The sequence below is a fragment of the Xenopus laevis genome, chromosome 2S, assembly GCF_017654675.1.
Source record: "Xenopus laevis strain J_2021 chromosome 2S, Xenopus_laevis_v10.1, whole genome shotgun sequence".
NCBI classification, from domain to species: domain Eukaryota; kingdom Metazoa; phylum Chordata; class Amphibia; order Anura; family Pipidae; genus Xenopus; species Xenopus laevis.
In genome coordinates, this window is record NC_054374.1 from 75,681,237 (window position 1) to 75,699,035 (window position 17,799).

Below are 17,799 nucleotides of genomic sequence, written 5' to 3' on the forward strand. Positions count from 1 at the left end.
TACGACTTCGACTTTGAATCTAACGATTCGAACTAAAAATCGTTCGACTATTCGATAGTCGAAGTACTGTCTCTTTAAAAAAAACTTCGACCAACTACTTCGCCAACTAAAACCTACCTCGTTTTTGGAGCCGGCCTCCATTTATTTTTGGTGCTGGTGATTTTTGCGATGGTTTCGTGAATTTATTGACCGGCAGTGAATCGAGGGAATTCGCCACGAATTCGCGCCTGGTGAATGAATTCGCCCATCACAACATATTTCTGCTCATTATGTGTCAACTTCTGTTACCTATAGTAGGGTCAGAACTAGGGGTAAGGCAGAGTAGGCACGTGCCTAGGGCGCAGAACTTAGGGGGCACCAGGCACATACCTTTCACTGCTGCCTACCCCAGTCCAGTCTGCAATCCAGCTTGCTTCAATTGTTTTCACGCCAGTGGTTAGGGGGTGATCTTGCCAGCATTGATCCTGCTGATCAGCGTGCTTGTGCGTGCTCACGTACATGTGCGCATGTGCTTGTATGCGTTGGCTGCAGAGGGGGTGATGGGGCTCGGCTTGGCCTGAACTATAGCAACAGTAAAACACATTTCCTGTGCATTCCACCACAAGTGTCATGAAGTTCACCACCACTTGACTCAGTCCACTTAGTTTGGAGCAATTTTGACAGTGAAATTTCACCAAAGTGGACTGAGTCAGGTGGTGGTGCTCTTCATGGTGCTAGTTGTGGAAAGCATGGGAAATGTGTTTTGCTGTTGCTATGGGTAACAGAAGTTGGCACATGAAGAGGAGAAATTAGTGTGACTTGAAATATTTGGCGCAGTGTTACTGTAAATTGTGACAGTGAAATTGCACGAATCTAAGTGGGCTGCGTCAGGTGGTGGTGAACTTCATTGCACTAGTGATCGAATGCATGGGAATAGTGTTTTGCTGTTGCTATGGGTAATAGGAGTTGACACACGAGGAGGAGAAATAAGTGCGACTTGCAATATTTGGGGTAATGTTATGATAAATTTTGAAAGTAAAATTGCACAAAAGTGGGCTGACTCAGGTGGGGGTTATCTTCACATCAATAGTGGTGGAATACAGGGGAAATGTGATTTGTTGTCGGTATGGGTAACAGAAGTTGGCATATGAGGATGAGAAATATGTGTGACTTGCGATATTTGGTGCAGTGTTACTGTAAATTTCGATAGTGAAATTACACCAAACTAAGTGGACGAACTCAGGTGGTGGTGAAATTCACAGCACTAGTGGTGAAATGCATGGGAAATGTGTTTTGCTGTTGCTATGGGTAATGGATTTGACACATAATGAGCAGAAATATGTGCAATTTGCAATATTTGGTACAGTTTTACGGTAAATTTCGACAGTGAAATTGCACAAAATAAGTGAGCTTTACGGCACTAGTGGTGGAATGCATGGGAAATGGATAGTCTGATAGCTTGGCTGTGTGCATTAAAATAAATGGTCTGATAGCTTGACTGCTTTTCTGAAACAGTCTGATAGTTTTACTCTAGTCCCCCACTGTCCCTTCTAGCCTATACCTCGTTCCAGCACGTGCTGGCTTCCTCCTTTTCTACTGTTCCATTGTTTGGTGCTACGGTTTTGGCCCCTCCCTCCTCTTCCTATTATGGAGAAGCCTGAGACCAGGCTGGGAGCTTCACAAGCAGTAGACAAGGAGCATCAGTATCAGCATCAGCAGCGTCCCTGGATATCCACACACAGCATGGGGCTCTGCAGCACCCTCACCTGCCTGCTCTTTCTCACACTCCCCTGGCAGCACTCTGCAGAGCAAGGTAGGGAAAACCTGCTTAACCCTAGCATAGCTTGGGATCTGAAGGGATTCTGCTAGGCTCTAGAGGGTTAATCTAATGTGCTAATTGAATATGCATGTCTGCACTGAGTTGACCGTATCTATCAGTATGTCTCTCTCATTCTTTGTGTGTGTGTGTGTGTGTGTGTGTGTATATATATATATATATATATATATATATATATATATATATATATATATATATATATATATTGTAATAGTGGATCTGTATATGGATGTGATTTGGGATTTTATAGTGGGATAGCACTGTAGTAAGTGTATAATGCTGCACTGACTGGCTCATTCATTTCATGCACCCTTTGATGATAGAGTCCATTCACTAGTAATAACATCAGTCTGATTAGCTAAACAGTTATTGTTAACATACAGTACCTGACCATGTGGTTTCCAATGAATGTTTTACAAGTCTTATCACATTGATTACTGTTATATTAGCATGTTGGCAATGGAATGGTAAAGCATGGCATATAGTACAGTTTCAGACTATAGTGTATTTATCACATCATGTGCTAGTTAGAGCAATGGTAACTACTGTATGTTTATAATGTTGTTCAACACAGATTATACTACTTTAACGACATGTGCTAAAATATTTCATATGTCCGTTGAATATTTACTTGATTTGTTGGTGATGTGATAATGTCACCACAGTATGAGCCAGATATGACTGCTTATTATCAACCTAATAAGCTCATATCTTATTATTGTACTAAGTAATCATTTTAGTCAATGTTATAAACCTGATATTGCTTCGTTGAGTAAGGTTGAATATTTGTTACAGGTATTAAAAAATGACTTGCCTTTTGGTGGCTAATTATGCTTCAGATGCTTGACACATATTTAGCATGTATAGCAGCAATGGGATATGGTATCTACATGCATAGTGTACAGTATAACGAAGTATGTCAAATGTAATGATTGCGGCTATTAATAATCCAGTTACTGTTTTTAATAGGAATCCTTTCTTCTGCATGATGACATACTGAAAGATAATTTGCCACATTTTCAGACATGAGTATTTAATTTGCCTGCAGTTAACTTCCAGTTAACCCTTTTGCATCTACTGATCCTGCAGACAGGATTGGCCACTAGTGTGGCTGAAAAAGGTTTATATTTGCTAGATGTGACCTTGGGGGGCATTTGTTGATGTAGCATATACCTGAATTTAGATCCAACATTCCCATCCTCAAGTATTTACTTTTATGTCTGTTGCTATTGTCTGTGTGACTTGTCTGTAACCCAAATACCAGCTGAACGTTTTCTGTTTTTGTTTTTTTAAACCTGCAAAAATAAATGAGCAAACAAGTTTTTTTCAATGTTAAAAACATTGGTTAGCTTAAAAAAGGCACGAATATTTAGAGAACAGCATGCACATTATGTCAAAGAATGTGCTCATATTCATCGACACCATGATCGGACCTGTAAAGAAACTAAACTTGAGTGTCGCCTTGTCCAACTATTTGTGCTATAATTGCTTTATGAGGAATTTTTATCATCCATTTTTAGAATAGTGCTCAGTCTAAGGTTTCACAGAATGGTACAATTTTATCAGGAGCCTCTAAGTTTTTGGAGTGTAAAATGAAATCAAAGTACCTAGATGAAAACCATGCAAACTCCTTACGAATTATACCCAGGTCAGGCTACAACGCTAGGACTCCAGTGCTACAAGGTTGCAGTGCTAACCACAGAGCCATCACACCACCATATTTAGAAAAGGGCAGGAATTTTTTTTTTAGAATTTACGGCTTCAAAATAGTTTGACTATAATGCACATGTGAGAACTTTTTTTGTGATATAATACACACCTGACATGTTTTTCTTGGTTAGTTCCGTTATTGACTTGAATATTTGTCTTCACCTCAAATGGGCTTCAGATATGTCTGCAGGTGTATGATGGGTCACCATGTGTTCATTGTAATATATATATCAGAATTCATTTTAGCTTGTAGGTGCTGGTTACAAGAATCCAGTACAGAAAGAACAGCAATATTGTACATAAAATATAGAGATATGTAGATAGAGTTGCTATTTCTTTAGAATCCATTGTGCTGAAAGCCCACTTCAGTGAAGAAGAACCGTTGCAGAAAGACAATGATTGATTTGTAGTAGTGTTTAGAATTCTAGATACTATTATATAAGAACAAGCTGACAATACAACTGCTAACCATGGAAATGCCAGCTATTTAGTATCTCAAGAGAGTATCTTTTGGCAGAAGATGCCTTTGTCGGCTTTCAACAGAGACAACATAGAGTTGCACTGTCACTGTATCAGCATTTTTAAGTCCTCTGTTCCAGTACTAGGTAAGGTGCAGTTTAGCACATAAGAGATCCACATAAATGATGCTAAAAGCATCTACATGGGGGGCACCTAACTGACAGAAAGGTGTATTGACAACAAGGCAGTTAATAGGTTGTCATGCATTAAAAAAGACATTAATGGTGCTAAAGCCATTTTTAAGCAGCTCTGTTCAATCTTATAAGCACAGAATGTCCTCTATAATTATGTTTTTACTAGTTGCGGGTGCAAAAGGGAATAGCACAGGTGTAAGGAGAGCTATCTAAAGCTTTCTCTGTTTTAAGCTGCAGTAGCTGTAACGAGTGTGAGCTGCTAGGGAGCCAAGGGTGTTAGAGGCACGTGTCTGTCAGTCTGTCATGTGAAATACTTTACTCAAGACAGTAAAAATATGGATCTCTTGAAGGATGATAATTTAGGCTGCTGATGCGTTTGTAAAAGTGTAAGGGTGTGATAGTCACAGAAATGCCTATATTTTGTCTGAATTAAAGTTTATAACACACAGTGTAGTCTCATTTTGCACCCTGTTCTCTGTAGTTGTCAGGCTGCTACATAAGGCACATTTACTTTACAGCGCTATGAAATATGTTGGCACTATATAAAAACATGTTATTAATAATAATAATAATAATAATAATAATAAAATAATAATAAGGCAAGCAGTTAACCAACCTGACTTTACAGTTAGGTTTTTTGCTAGCTAGTAAACCATGTAAAACTATTGTGTGTATATATAAGTGCTGGTTCAATCATTTTATCCATCAGACACTCTTATAATAAATGTAATTAATATTATTACAGAGTGAATAATGTATACATATTAAGTATTTGCATCATAGTCATTTGTTTATACAAAATAGACAGTGTGCTCCAGTTTGACTGTGTGGTAGTCTCTTTGTTTTAATTTCTTGGTAAAAAGATTTCAATCTCTTAATGGATCATTATCTCAAGCAGTATTCCAGCCAAAGAGTTATCTTGCTCACACACAAATTATGAAGCCAGTACAAATTGTGTTGGAAAGAAAAGTTTAAAAACACTTTACTAAGGGTTGAAGTGAATTTTCGAATTAAAAAACTTTGAATTTTGAAGTATTTTTTGGGTACTTCAACCATTGAATAGGCCAAATTCGACTCGAATAGAAAATACTTTAAATATTCGACCATTCGAAAATCGAAGTACTGTCTCTTTAAAAAACTTCTGTAGAAAAAACCTCATGGCACTCAGGTCTGCGTGAAAATTTCAATCTTTTATTGAAGCGGAGTGCAATGCAACGTTGAAATTTTCATGCAGACCTGAGTGCCGTGAGGTTTTTTCTACAGAATTGCATAGGGAGGTTGCCGAGCCTCCACCCACGTGCACCAGGCTTATCTATATGCATTGGAAAGGAGGGTGTGCGAATCCACACTACACTGTTTGGACCCTTTAAAAAACTTTGCCACCGTAAACCTGTCGAATTGCTATGTTAGCCTATGGGGACCTCCTAGAACCTATAGCCAAAATTTGGCTAAGTTTTAAAAAGTCAAAGGATTTTTTTTGAAAATATTTCGTTCAATCGATTAAATCGTTCGTATCGTTCAATTCGAACAATGTCACTGAATGGTCGAACGATTTTACTTCGACCGAAAACGGCCAACAAAATTCAAAACGAAAAGTTTGACTATCGAATTTGGCCTATTCGATGGTCGAATTTTGAAGTTTTTCTAAATTCGACCCTTAATAAATCTGCCCCCTAAAGGTTTAGTGTATCACCTTGTTCATCATTAGTCCAATGAACAGGGCTTAAGCTGAACACATTTGTTGCCTATTATATTGATTAGGATAGATGACGTTTTTTATCTTCTGAAATTGAAAGTAGGAGTTCTCCCATCTTCCTGGTTCTTACAATCTGGTTTAAACAAATTACCAGTAAACAAATAAGCCCGCTGTATAAACTCTTCCCCTGCAGCCTTTGTTAGGCTTTGCAATAAGCAGCTGCTATTTATACAAAGGTCTTCTTTGTAGACTGGTAATTTGACTGGGTAGTTGTAATGAATCCTAATTTCAGCTTTAGACTTTACAATGAATAATGTAAGTAATAACAAAATCATACATATTTCTTGATAAAAATTGGAGACAAAAAAGTATGTTCAGCCATAATTATTGAACTAATGTTGAAAAAGGAGTTATACTGCCCCATTAATTTAGCACTTATTCAGTGCTACCCACCTGTCGGCATACACAGTTTTATAAATGGGTACACTTATTATTATTTTGCTCACTTGGCCAAAATAAAATCATATAGATTTCAAGTTTACAAAAAGGGTGAAGAACTAATGCAGAAACTAAATTGTAAGCATGGCTACACCTGTCAACCAACCCCTACAAGTTTGCACCAGCATGTAGCTAGAACCATATAGCAAGATCCTATCCAAGTCCCTCTGTCCCAGGGGCTTTATAGCGTGGTCTACTGTATGGTAGTCATGTCAATGTTCATTTTAAGGACATTTAGATTTGGCATTTCTTATTTACTGTAAATATTATATAACTGCAAAATAGAAGAATTTGAATTTTCCAAATATGTAACGGAGCCTAACTTCAACTGAAGCCTAGATGAAAGAAGTGATGATCTGGAAGAACTTTTTTTTTTTTTCTAGGCAACAGCTTTGTCTTGTATCTTCATGACTTTTCTAGATGTTCCCCATCCCCACTTTTTCCTTTTGGGTTTTTGCAGGAGCAGGGAACACTATATAATATTTCAGTTGTCCTTTCTTGCTGCTGCTGTTCCAACATAACTTTTCTAAATAGGCTATATATGTCCCAGGTATTGAAACAGTGAACCCATTAGGTTTATCTCTTCTGTATAAAATACAAATCCTGTTAAAGAGCATAAGTTTAAACTTTGTCAACCTGTGATAGAATATTGGAAACAGTAGAATAATGGTTCATTGAGAATAAAATGTTGTTTTAAAAGATTACCATTATAATTTGAAAGTAGAAATATAATACAAAACTAAAGTTCATTGATGTCCACAAGTACCAAAAAATGAGAAGAAAAGCTAGATACTATATGCAAGGAGTGTGTGGGCAGTAGAAAGACATGTACCGTATTATAAAAGTTGTTTAGAAATAAACCACAAAATCCCTGGCTGAATGCTTGCTTTGTTTTACTACTGTGGACATCTTAAAAAGTGGGTCTTGTTTTCTTAGTGCAGAGCAGGATGCAAAGTGCAAAAATCAGGTGCAAGGTGCGGAGCACAGCTATGTTCCATACACCAATGCTTAGTAAGTGAGCACTTAGAGGCATGATTTTGTACACCTAAGTGTTTTTGCATTTGCATCCCGGACTTTAATTAATTACCTTAGCCATCTTTTAAACTTCAGAATATTTTTTAAGCAGTAAATATTGTACACATTATGGCTTAATAAGGAAAGTGCAAAAAATAGGCGCAATGCACTTTGCATTTTGTCAATATACACTTTCGCCTCCCCTTTTTGCCAATGTCAATTGCAAATCCAGGCTGGAGTATACACTCAGCTGCTTGCTGGCAGAGGCAACTTGCACTTGCATTTTGAAGCACTTCGCTTACTTGTGCTTAATTCTACTCATGGAAATCTGTGCCCGTTTACACACACTGGGGCTCATTTATAAACACTGGGCAAATTTGCACCTGGGCAGTAACCCATAGCAACCAATCAGCGATTAGCTTTTTACTGTCAGCTGCAGGGTGAACACTAAAAGCAATCATCTGATTGGTTGTTATGGGTAACTGCCCAGGTGCAAATTTGCCCAGTGTTTATAAATGAGCCTCACTGTCACTGGTTGATAATAAATGAGTCCTATAGTGTCTTTTTTTGTATTTTACAGTTGGTAGCATAATGTACTTTTAATGTATAGCAGACAGTGAAATCCTGGGAAATTAATTATCTAAGATTTAGAGTATATTAGTCTAGGAGAAAAGGTTGGTAATGCGTCATATAACCAAAATTGGTTACATTACTAACTGCCCAGAAGTATTTTGACTCTCATATGACTTTAATATAATCCTTAGTCTGATAACTCTGTAAATCCCCAAAAGGTAAACTAAAAATAAAATAGAATTGTCATAATGATGCCTCTTTGGCCTGTCATGTACAGCTGGTGTAATGCCCAATACAGCAAACTGCATATGCAGCCAAGTATCCTTTGTATTTTTTCCAGGATGTTTGCAGCTATTTATGCAGGACATATCAGGACACATAGTGCTTAAAAACAAAATTCTATGGCTATAAAAATATACAGAAAATATAAAAAGAAGGCTTTCAAGTAAATATAATAATTTGTAAATGTATTACAAATTACATTTTAAATGTATCGGTAAAAAAGATTTTATCTTTTATCGTTAATGCTCCAACACACAATTCTTAACTCCTGTCTGATATGTTGATCCTCTGTTAGAATAACACCATTCTTACTACTGATGTTTAAAGGTATCCTCCCCAAATGATATCAGATTTGAACCAATTCAAGTATAGATCCCTACAGGAAAATCCACTTAGCTAAGAAGTTCACTTAACTATGGATGAAATCTTTAGGTGACTGGTTTGCATACCCCTAAAGGTAGCCATTGATGCACAGATAATATAATTTTGTATATTTGGTGTGAGTATGGCAGGAGACAATCTCATTGTTATCCGCAGAATACTTGGATATGAATCGGGCAGGGCGGAAAATTTTGGTTGGGGGCTTTTGAAGGCACACGGAAAATCGCCCACTGTTGCTGCTGAAACTTCAGATAGAGGTAAAATTCTATAGTTTCTACCTGTATATCTGACGATTCAGCTCTAACATATATTTACTGAAAATGAAGCAATGGTCTATGGAACCCCACCTTGGGATCCAGAAAAAGCAAATCAGCACAAATTGACCTGTTACTTGGATGGTGAAATTGAGCAAAATTACATTCACACTTTAGTAAGCCAATACCCCACTGGTATTTTTAAAAGATAAATGAATTCTGTTTAAGTGACCACGCCTATACACCTAGGGGCAAAGTATTTTTTATAAAAGAATAAATATCCTCGTACATCTCTTCCTCTAATTGCCATGAAGTCTGTATAGTTTGTGTACCCCTGAAGGTTAACCACAGTAATGATTATGCAAATTGCAGAAGGGGGTAGAAATAAGATAAAAGGTGACTGATAATAGATTGGACACGATGGGCTGCTGCCTTTTTGCCTCACTGGCAATAAAACATAAAATCACTTATGTGTAAGTGCTGCCTGTCTGATCTCCTAGTGACCTCATAAAGCTCATACCATCAGAGATATGAGGATTTGGGCTGATGCACAGATTTAATAAGTACCAGATTTTAGATTGAAATTGGTGATAGCATCAAACAAGTTCATAATAGAGTTTTTAATAATAAATATAAAAGACAAAGTAGAATAAATTTTCATCTTCAGTTAATTACAGCAGCAATAACTTAAATTCTACTGTGCTGATGGGCGCAATTCTGTACGTTTCCATTCACAGGTGTGGACTTGCAATCCTGTGGCAAGCCTGATACATGCAGGAGCTATTTCAGAGCTTAGTTTGAAGCAGATGCAAAGATAGAAGCTTGGGTACGATGAAGTTTTTCCAGGAAATAAATACACAGCTCCCCCTTGTGTGTGTGTGTGTATGGATCGTATCTCTATATTTAGCTGAGATAAAAGCCAATGTACAGAACACGCACATCACTTCTAAACCTAAAGATAAATATATTTTATCAAATAACCTGTTTACTTAGTAGTATATTCTAAATATATATTACAGTATATTGCATAGATAGATCTATCTATCTATCTATCTATATATATATATATATAGATAGATATATACTCTGTAATATAATTATGTAATATATTTAGAATATAATATATATAATCCAAAAAATGAAGGAAGCACTCACGGCAAATTTTTCTTGAAAAAACTTTTTACTGGATCATGCAAACATCAACGCTTTTCGGTACCTCAAGGGACCGTCATCAGGATGCTTTTATATCTATATATATATATATATATATATATATATATATATATACTTTAAACATATGTATGCGGTAAGGTTAGGTTGAGTCAAATTAAACCTAAACAGACTAGCATATCGATTTGGAATAAATCTGCATATATATTGAATTAAAATGTTTATACTTCAGTTTAATTTCTAAATAAGGGCCTACTATTTTTTATTAGATTAGAAAATAATAATATGACAGAGTTTTCTTTACACTACATATGGGTCTTTGTTTCAGGAAATTAGGTAATACCTAATATACTGAATATCTTAGAAACAAACGCATGTTGTAATGCTTCGTCTGCATGTTTACTGCTGTCACTTTGGATTGCACTGCAATACTGGAATACAAAACGGATTTTGTAATGAAAAATGTCATTTAGCGTATCTTTTAAGATGAAATAGATTATGCCTGCGACACTGTGCCACCGGTTTTAATGGCCTGTCTCCTCATTATAATATTGCTTGGGAGAGACACTGTAATATAGAATGTGACAGACGATAACCTCAGAGGCTGGTCTGCTTTTATCTGCCTGCTATAAAATTTCAGACCTTATTTCCAAAAATTTAAGCCAGAAAAGCTATTACTATTGAATAGAGCTTAAGGTGGTTCACTTGGATATGCTTCTGTTTCCACCCTCTTTTAGATACATGATGAAGACTTTGGTTTGTTCTGTATTTTGTATTTTCTTTAATGTTAATCTACTATAGTATACTATTTATAGGCAGCAATAATTTTCCTGCTTCTTTTAAGAAAGTACAAATTGTATCATATACAGTATGTCCTCAGTTCACCTCTCTAATGTAGATACAAAAATGCAGAGAGAGACATATCTACTGTAGGTCACTCCATTTTCACAAAGAAAAAATGTATCAAATTGATATATCACAAAAGAGTTATCCAAAATGTGAAGTTTTGTTCTCTATACACATCTATAAATGACATTGCCACCGGGGATGTACAGGCTGCTTACACTGGCTTTTAGGTTATGGACTGAATTCGCCTTTGGATGACTTTTGTACTATGGGACAAGTGATTGGCCATGATAGCATTTTCTGCTTGCTCATTGCATGCACCCTACTCCTTCCACCCTACTATTTCATTAACTGTTATTTAATGTGATATTGAATCTGGCAGGAAATTTTTTATTTAGAAATACTTTTATCTTTTAGATAGTGTTCTAAAATTTTGGGTAATATTTTTCCTTGCACAAACCTTTATGGTAGATTTTAAATTGCCGTAATATGGTTAAATAAAAGACACACTATTGCATTGCTGCTTCCATTTAAAATTGGGACGTTATTTACTGAAATCTGATTATTATTATTTTAGTAAAACAATTTCACCAAAGTCCTATCCACAAGTGTACCTTTTTTTTATCAATAAAACTTTTAGAAAAATTTGGTGTGGGAAAAGGCTCTATAAAATTGTGAATAAATTCGAATCATACTTTTTTTTTTTTGATTATCGCCTGAAAACCGTGATTTTTTCCGAATACTGGATGAAACCCAATGCAGATTGAGATATTTTTCAATTGTAAAAGGACATCAGACATTGACTTTTTATTCAGGCTTTTAGCAGCCTCGGGGTATAATAAATCTCAAAAAAAATCTATTTTTTCCCACAAAAAATGATGTTTTCCTCTTTAAAATTCCGACCAGAAAAAAATCTGACTTTTGTAAATAAGCCCCTACATGTCAAAACGCCGGCAATTGGCATAGATGCCCATAGTTTTTGAATAAGGAAAGGGTGAAAAATCTGAAAATTATTTGACTGCTGAAATATAGTACAAAATATCCTGCAGCTCTGTCTGCAAATGAACATTGCACTGGCTGTTTACCTAATTCTTTTGATTTAGCATTAGCTTATAAAGCTTCACTAAAAATTTGGGGGTTGGGAGAAAGGAAAAAGCTTCCCATGGTTACAGAGATACTGATTTGTTGTTGTGCTATAAAATTCACTAAAACTTATCTGAGCAATTTAGTCAAGTGACAGAGAGAACAATGGTAAATAAGAGAAAAATAGACAAAAAGAACATAAATAACAAGAACAGTAATTATGTTGCTAAGAAAAAGAAAAACTTTTTGAAATATGAACAGATATTAACTAGTATAGGAGCAGTTAGCTGAGTTGGTAACTAGAGCCTCCCACCAGGTCCAGAACTAGGGGTAGGCAGAAAAGGCAGGTGTCTAGGGTGCAGCGGGGGGCAGTTGTGTCATGATAGGCACATACTGTACCTCATCTACCTGCCAAACTCTAGTTCAGCTTTCAAGAAATTCAGATCCCTGGTTTGCTGAGGGATGCAATTAGCAGTTAAATTCTGCTTCCACTCATCCATCCCACCTTTTCAACCCACTACTCCCAACTTGTCACTATACAGTGGCATGTGGGCAATCAGGGGTGGGGTTGCCCCTTTGATTTGGCCCAGCACTCTCAGCAGGCTTCAAAGATGGGTGGTCTGGAAAGTCCATGCTATAAAGAAAAGTTGTTGTATGTTATATTTAACATTGTTATATTATATTATACATCTGATGCACAAAGCTCAGCAAACATTTTTTTCATTAAATTAGATGAAAACAGTGTTTTTTTAACATACTGTAAATAATATTTGGTCTTTGATAGTAATGCTCTTCAGACCCTCGCTGCAAGCTGGGGTGCTCCAGCTACAGTACCTAAACACTCAGCTACTCCGGTCCCATGTCAGTTTTCTTATTTTAGTGATAACTATTTTAAGAAGAAATTACCAGGTACATGTTTTCTTATGCACTTTTAAATAGTGTGTAATAGTGTATATTTATTTCAGGTGTAAGGGTCAGTCAGAGAAAGAGAGAGGGAGGGAAAGAAATAATGCGTATAGGTATTAGGAGTTACTAAGGCTTAGCTTCCTACCAGCTGTCATGTGGACACCTAAGCTGCTTACAAAATGGTATGTTGTCTGTATTATGAAAGCTTCTCAACCAATCTAAATTCTATTTTCAGTAAGGTAATTTTGTACCCAAAATTAGTGGATAAGTAGCATGGCTAGGGAGCTTTGACTGATAGTAGTGCAACTGCACTAGATATAATCAACAAAGATTTATACGTAATTGTAAGATACTGTATATTATGATTATTATTATTATTGCCCGTTTTCTATAGGTCTGAAATACTACATAATGCTACAGTGATGCTTAAAATCTACGTATATCTATGGACATAATTAATAAATAAGGAATAAATGTTGTGGCTTGCATGTGTTTTTTTGCTTTTTGCCCCATGCATAATAAATAACCCTTTTGAATATTATTTCTTAATTTGGGAGAAAACAATTGACAAAGATGATCAGAGGTGTATGTGAGTAACAGATTCTGTAGTGATTTTTATGGTGTAGTTTTATTTCAAAATTACATCGTTTATATTGCAAATAATCCACTCTACCATATAAGATCTCAGGTCATTGTGCCTCATCCTGAGCTTTCAGAAAGAGCCAGCTCTTAATGAAACTGCTTACAGATAAGTTATTGTTTTTCCTACTCCATATAACTGGAGGAGCCGCATTGGGGCTTGGATTTTTACTATTGGGTGTTATTGACATATCTGTCATATCTGGAGCTGTTATCTTGTGTTAGGCAGCTGTTATTTGGTTACCTTCCCATTGTTCTGTTGATAGGCTGCAAAGGGGTAGAGAGAGGGTGATAACACTCCAACTTGCAGCGCAGGAATAAAGAGTGACTGAAGTTTAGCAAAGCACAAGTCAAATGCTTAAGGGCACCTGGGAAACTAACATGTCTAGTCTCATATCAGATTTTAATATTAAATATAAACAAATATGTTTGCTCTTTTGAAAAACAGATGTTAGTGCTAATTCTGCAGGAGCAGCACTAATAACTGATGTGTTTTGAAAAAAACAAATTTCCCTGTGACAAAATCCCTTTAAGTTAATCAACTTTTTTCAAGTTTAATTGTTTATTGACAAATTACAAATTAAGATATGTTGTCCATTTGTAGTGGGTCAGGTACCCATGGGTTAAACACAAAAAAGTAGGTACCCTGCAGTTTGTGGGTAGGAATTTTGGGCGTGGGTTAAGGTGAAAGCCTGTCGTCAGGTCATGTGTGGGGTTGCAGGTCATAGCTAAACTTCTTATATTATCTATATCATCTATATACAGTATTACTCCTTTAGACATTTTTTTGAGGTTGTGGGTTGCAGATTAGGGTTGGGTCCGGCTTTCAAATGGTTCTGCCCAGAATTACATCTGCATAACATTCTATTTGGGCAAATCTGTACTAAAAAAACTGTAACTTGAATGTCACTTGAATTATCCAGAAAACAAAAATTATCCACAAAACAAATATTCAGTGGGCTATTCTGAATGTTGCCGCTCATGTGATGAGGGGCAAAGTATTCAAAATCGTCCTCTTCATTTCATTGTATGGCAGTTGTTTGCAAGAAAAGGTGCACCATCTTGTCAGGTCATTGCCTCTAGGAAGCCCTTAATGACATGTTTCCTAAATAACCTGACAAAAAAACCCAGGCAATGGCAATAAAAGTGAATTGAGTGTGATTTTAAGAGCTACCAATTGAGAAAATGCTAGGAAACATCCTGATTACCAGTGTATTTAAACAGGGTCTCCATGATATTATGTGACTTTTCTATCAACACATTAGTGATCTTTTTATGTTTGGAGGGAATGTGATCAATAGTGAGCCCCGACTTGCTTCTTAAGTGCCAGATTTAAAGATTAGAATAGATACAAGGAATTTATCTGCGTGACTCCGCTTCTAAAACAGAGTGCTGGGAATTGCTTTGAAACACCAGAGAAAGAATCACACTTTGGAATTCCCTCACACAGTGTTTTCAGAATGGCCACTTTTATTGCCTTTATAGATTTCTGGGTGCTTGCATCAGCTTCCTTATTATTAGCTCAATAGGCTACAAGCTATTGATCGTAGATCAAGACAGCATAGCAATTTTTCCAATAAGTTATACAAGGAAAATCCTGAAAAAAAAAAGAGTTTAATGTTTCCAGAGAGATTTTCATTTCTACTGAATCCATTTTTAATAACCTTGTGAATACTATAAACTATAATGTGACAACATGTGATTTTTGGGTAGAAACATGCTGTTTTTGATTTACCATCCAGTACTCATAATGTAAACAATGACCCTGATTTCCCAGATTACAACATATCCCTATGTAATGCCACTGACTTAATCCCTTGCTTATTCATTACTAATGGTATATTGCTGTACTATTTATGTATATATTTAATTTCATTAGTGTACACATTTTAATGGGAGATGTGTTATTTTTCTTTGTTACATCTGTGCTTCAGATTTGATCATACAGTATTTATATACTTTATGGCACATGCAGAGTTATAATCCACACCTCTGGCAGTGGTGATAAAAACAACAGTAACTACTGCGGATGACTTCCGAGACACGTAGTAATTGTAGTACTGGTAACCTGCAGTGGGTGGCATTTTTGGAATGCTGCCATCAAAGACATAGCCCTGAAAGTTCAGTTTTGTTTGTTCTGCCTCAGACACAGGTCTTCTATCTTCCACTCCTGTAGCTCCATTAGACAAAGACACTACAAATATGTGTTTTGTTTGGCAAGTCAAGTGAAAGAGAAATATCAGAATAGCATATCAGAATATGAATATTTCTAAAAAAAAGTTTCCAGAAGTAAGGTTAAACTATTTTTTGAACTGCACTTCCTTACATAAAAATACATACAGTTTTCAGGTATGATCATTAATGTGCATTTTGACTGAAGTATTTTGAAAACAATACACTACCCATCCCTATCCCTAAATAAAAGATGACATTTATGATCCAAAAGTGCAGCCACAAAGTGCAATTGAAGGGTTGTTTGATACGTCAAAATGCAGTTGCACAAGTGTTTGTTCATGAATCAGGTGCATTTATGGCTAAAATGTTCATAGTGGGGATGGAAATACTTCTGACATTTAGGGGCAGATTTATCAAGGGTCGAATTTCGAAATAATGGGAGTTTTTTTGAACTCCCATAACTTCGCAATTTTAATAAAAAAAGACCAACGGAAATTTAATAAAAAAACTGTATTTGATCATGTCATCTGATGCACGACTCACCTGCTAATATGTGTGTGCCCAATGCATTGTAATTACTTGCAAAGTGGCTCAGAGTTATGAATCTTATATAATTTTCTCTGCACAGAATTTCTTTTCACTGTCAGGCTATTTAACCCCACAACAATTTTATGCAAGTGTATACACCATGCAGGGTTCTCATTGGTGAATCCACTTGCATCACTTGATCCATCCACCCTGGGCCAAGTTATACTAAAGGAATGCTGGCAGATGTAGTGCAATAATACTTTTTGGAAGTTTATGTCCTATTTAATTCAAAAGGAGCACAAGTAGAAGTGGTATTTAAAAAAGTGTATCCGTAATGTAAATAGTCCATCAGCATTATAATACAATGTTCAGTATTGGTGAACAGTAATGGGTGCATTTTTTCAGAAAGCTAGCCCTGTTGGAACTCGGGTGTCTCAGATGTCCTCTACTTTTTCACTCTCTTGATAAACAATGAGGGTCATTTTTTTCAACACTGGGCAAAATTGCCGTTGGGAAATAACCCATGGCAACCAATCTAGTTTTTACATTCATTGTTCTACTTGCAGCTGATTTTAAAAAGCTAATCACTGATTGGTTATTGCTATAAGTAACTGCCCATGGACAAATTTGCCCAGCATTGATAAATGAGTCCCAAGATGGTTACTCTTTTAGAGAGGAAATGTCTAATTCATTGTCCTGTTTGACCAACAGAGCTTTTAGAAGATGTATCCCTTGACATTTTGCATACATACCTTTCATTTAATCATTTTCAGAAATGAAATGTTCTTTTTTTTTACAAAATAATCAGAGAATATATGCTTCTGAACTTCATTAGTAATGCACCAAATCCAGCATTCGGTTCTGGATTTGGCATTTTTTAGCAGGATTTGGATCTGGCCTAATCCTAAAAAATCATGTGACTTTTACAAACAAGGATTCAGCCGAATTCCAAAATAGTGGATTTAGTGCAACCCTAATCTTTGTGCTAAAGAAGAAGTTACTGGAATAAAATTAGGAGGAAGTGATGTAATTTCCTGTATGTTTTAATGTTGTAGGGAATCTGATCAAAAGTTGATGAAATGAAAGCAGAAAGGGGACAAAACTTAACTGCAAAACTGTAAAGCAGAGTGGTGAAAAAAGTAGCCTTTAAAAAAGCAATTAAATATTATTATTGTATTACTTTAAATAAAAACTGTTCAATATAAATACTGTAAAAAGGAGTATATGTAAAAATAACTGGCTTCTCGTGAATGCCTAATAAACATTGCTAAAGGGAAATCTTTATTACTGCTACACATCCAAACAAAATGAAGAATAGACGTATCAAGCTTTTTGTTCTGCCATCAGGGAACAATAACGTCACTTACTAAACCCTGTTGAGCTAGAATCCTTGTTTTATTTACTATTTATTGTATGTGCAGCACTTTCCCAAACTGTGAGATAGTAAAGGAATCATAAAAGCAGAGATAACCAACAAATATAAATAGGCAATAATCATACAGAGACAAACATGGGGATAAGAGCAATAGCATCTGAAATGGTAAAGGACAAGCCTGCCCAGGGATTATTTTTATA

At 36.0% G+C, this 17,799-nt stretch overlaps 1 protein-coding gene across 1 annotated transcript in view; it reads left to right on the plus strand.

The window, feature by feature from the left end:
* Positions 1-1,676: 1,676 nt before the first annotated feature.
* LOC108709572 (ephrin type-A receptor 7) overlaps positions 1,677-17,799 on the plus strand; it is a 310,721-nt gene continuing 294,598 nt past the window's right edge. Inside the window, exon 1 of the mRNA XM_041584012.1 lies at positions 1,677-1,792. Within this exon, the coding sequence (XP_041439946.1) occupies positions 1,723-1,792 (70 nt within the window). The 5' untranslated portion in view covers positions 1,677-1,722. The remainder of the gene's footprint in view (positions 1,793-17,799) is intronic.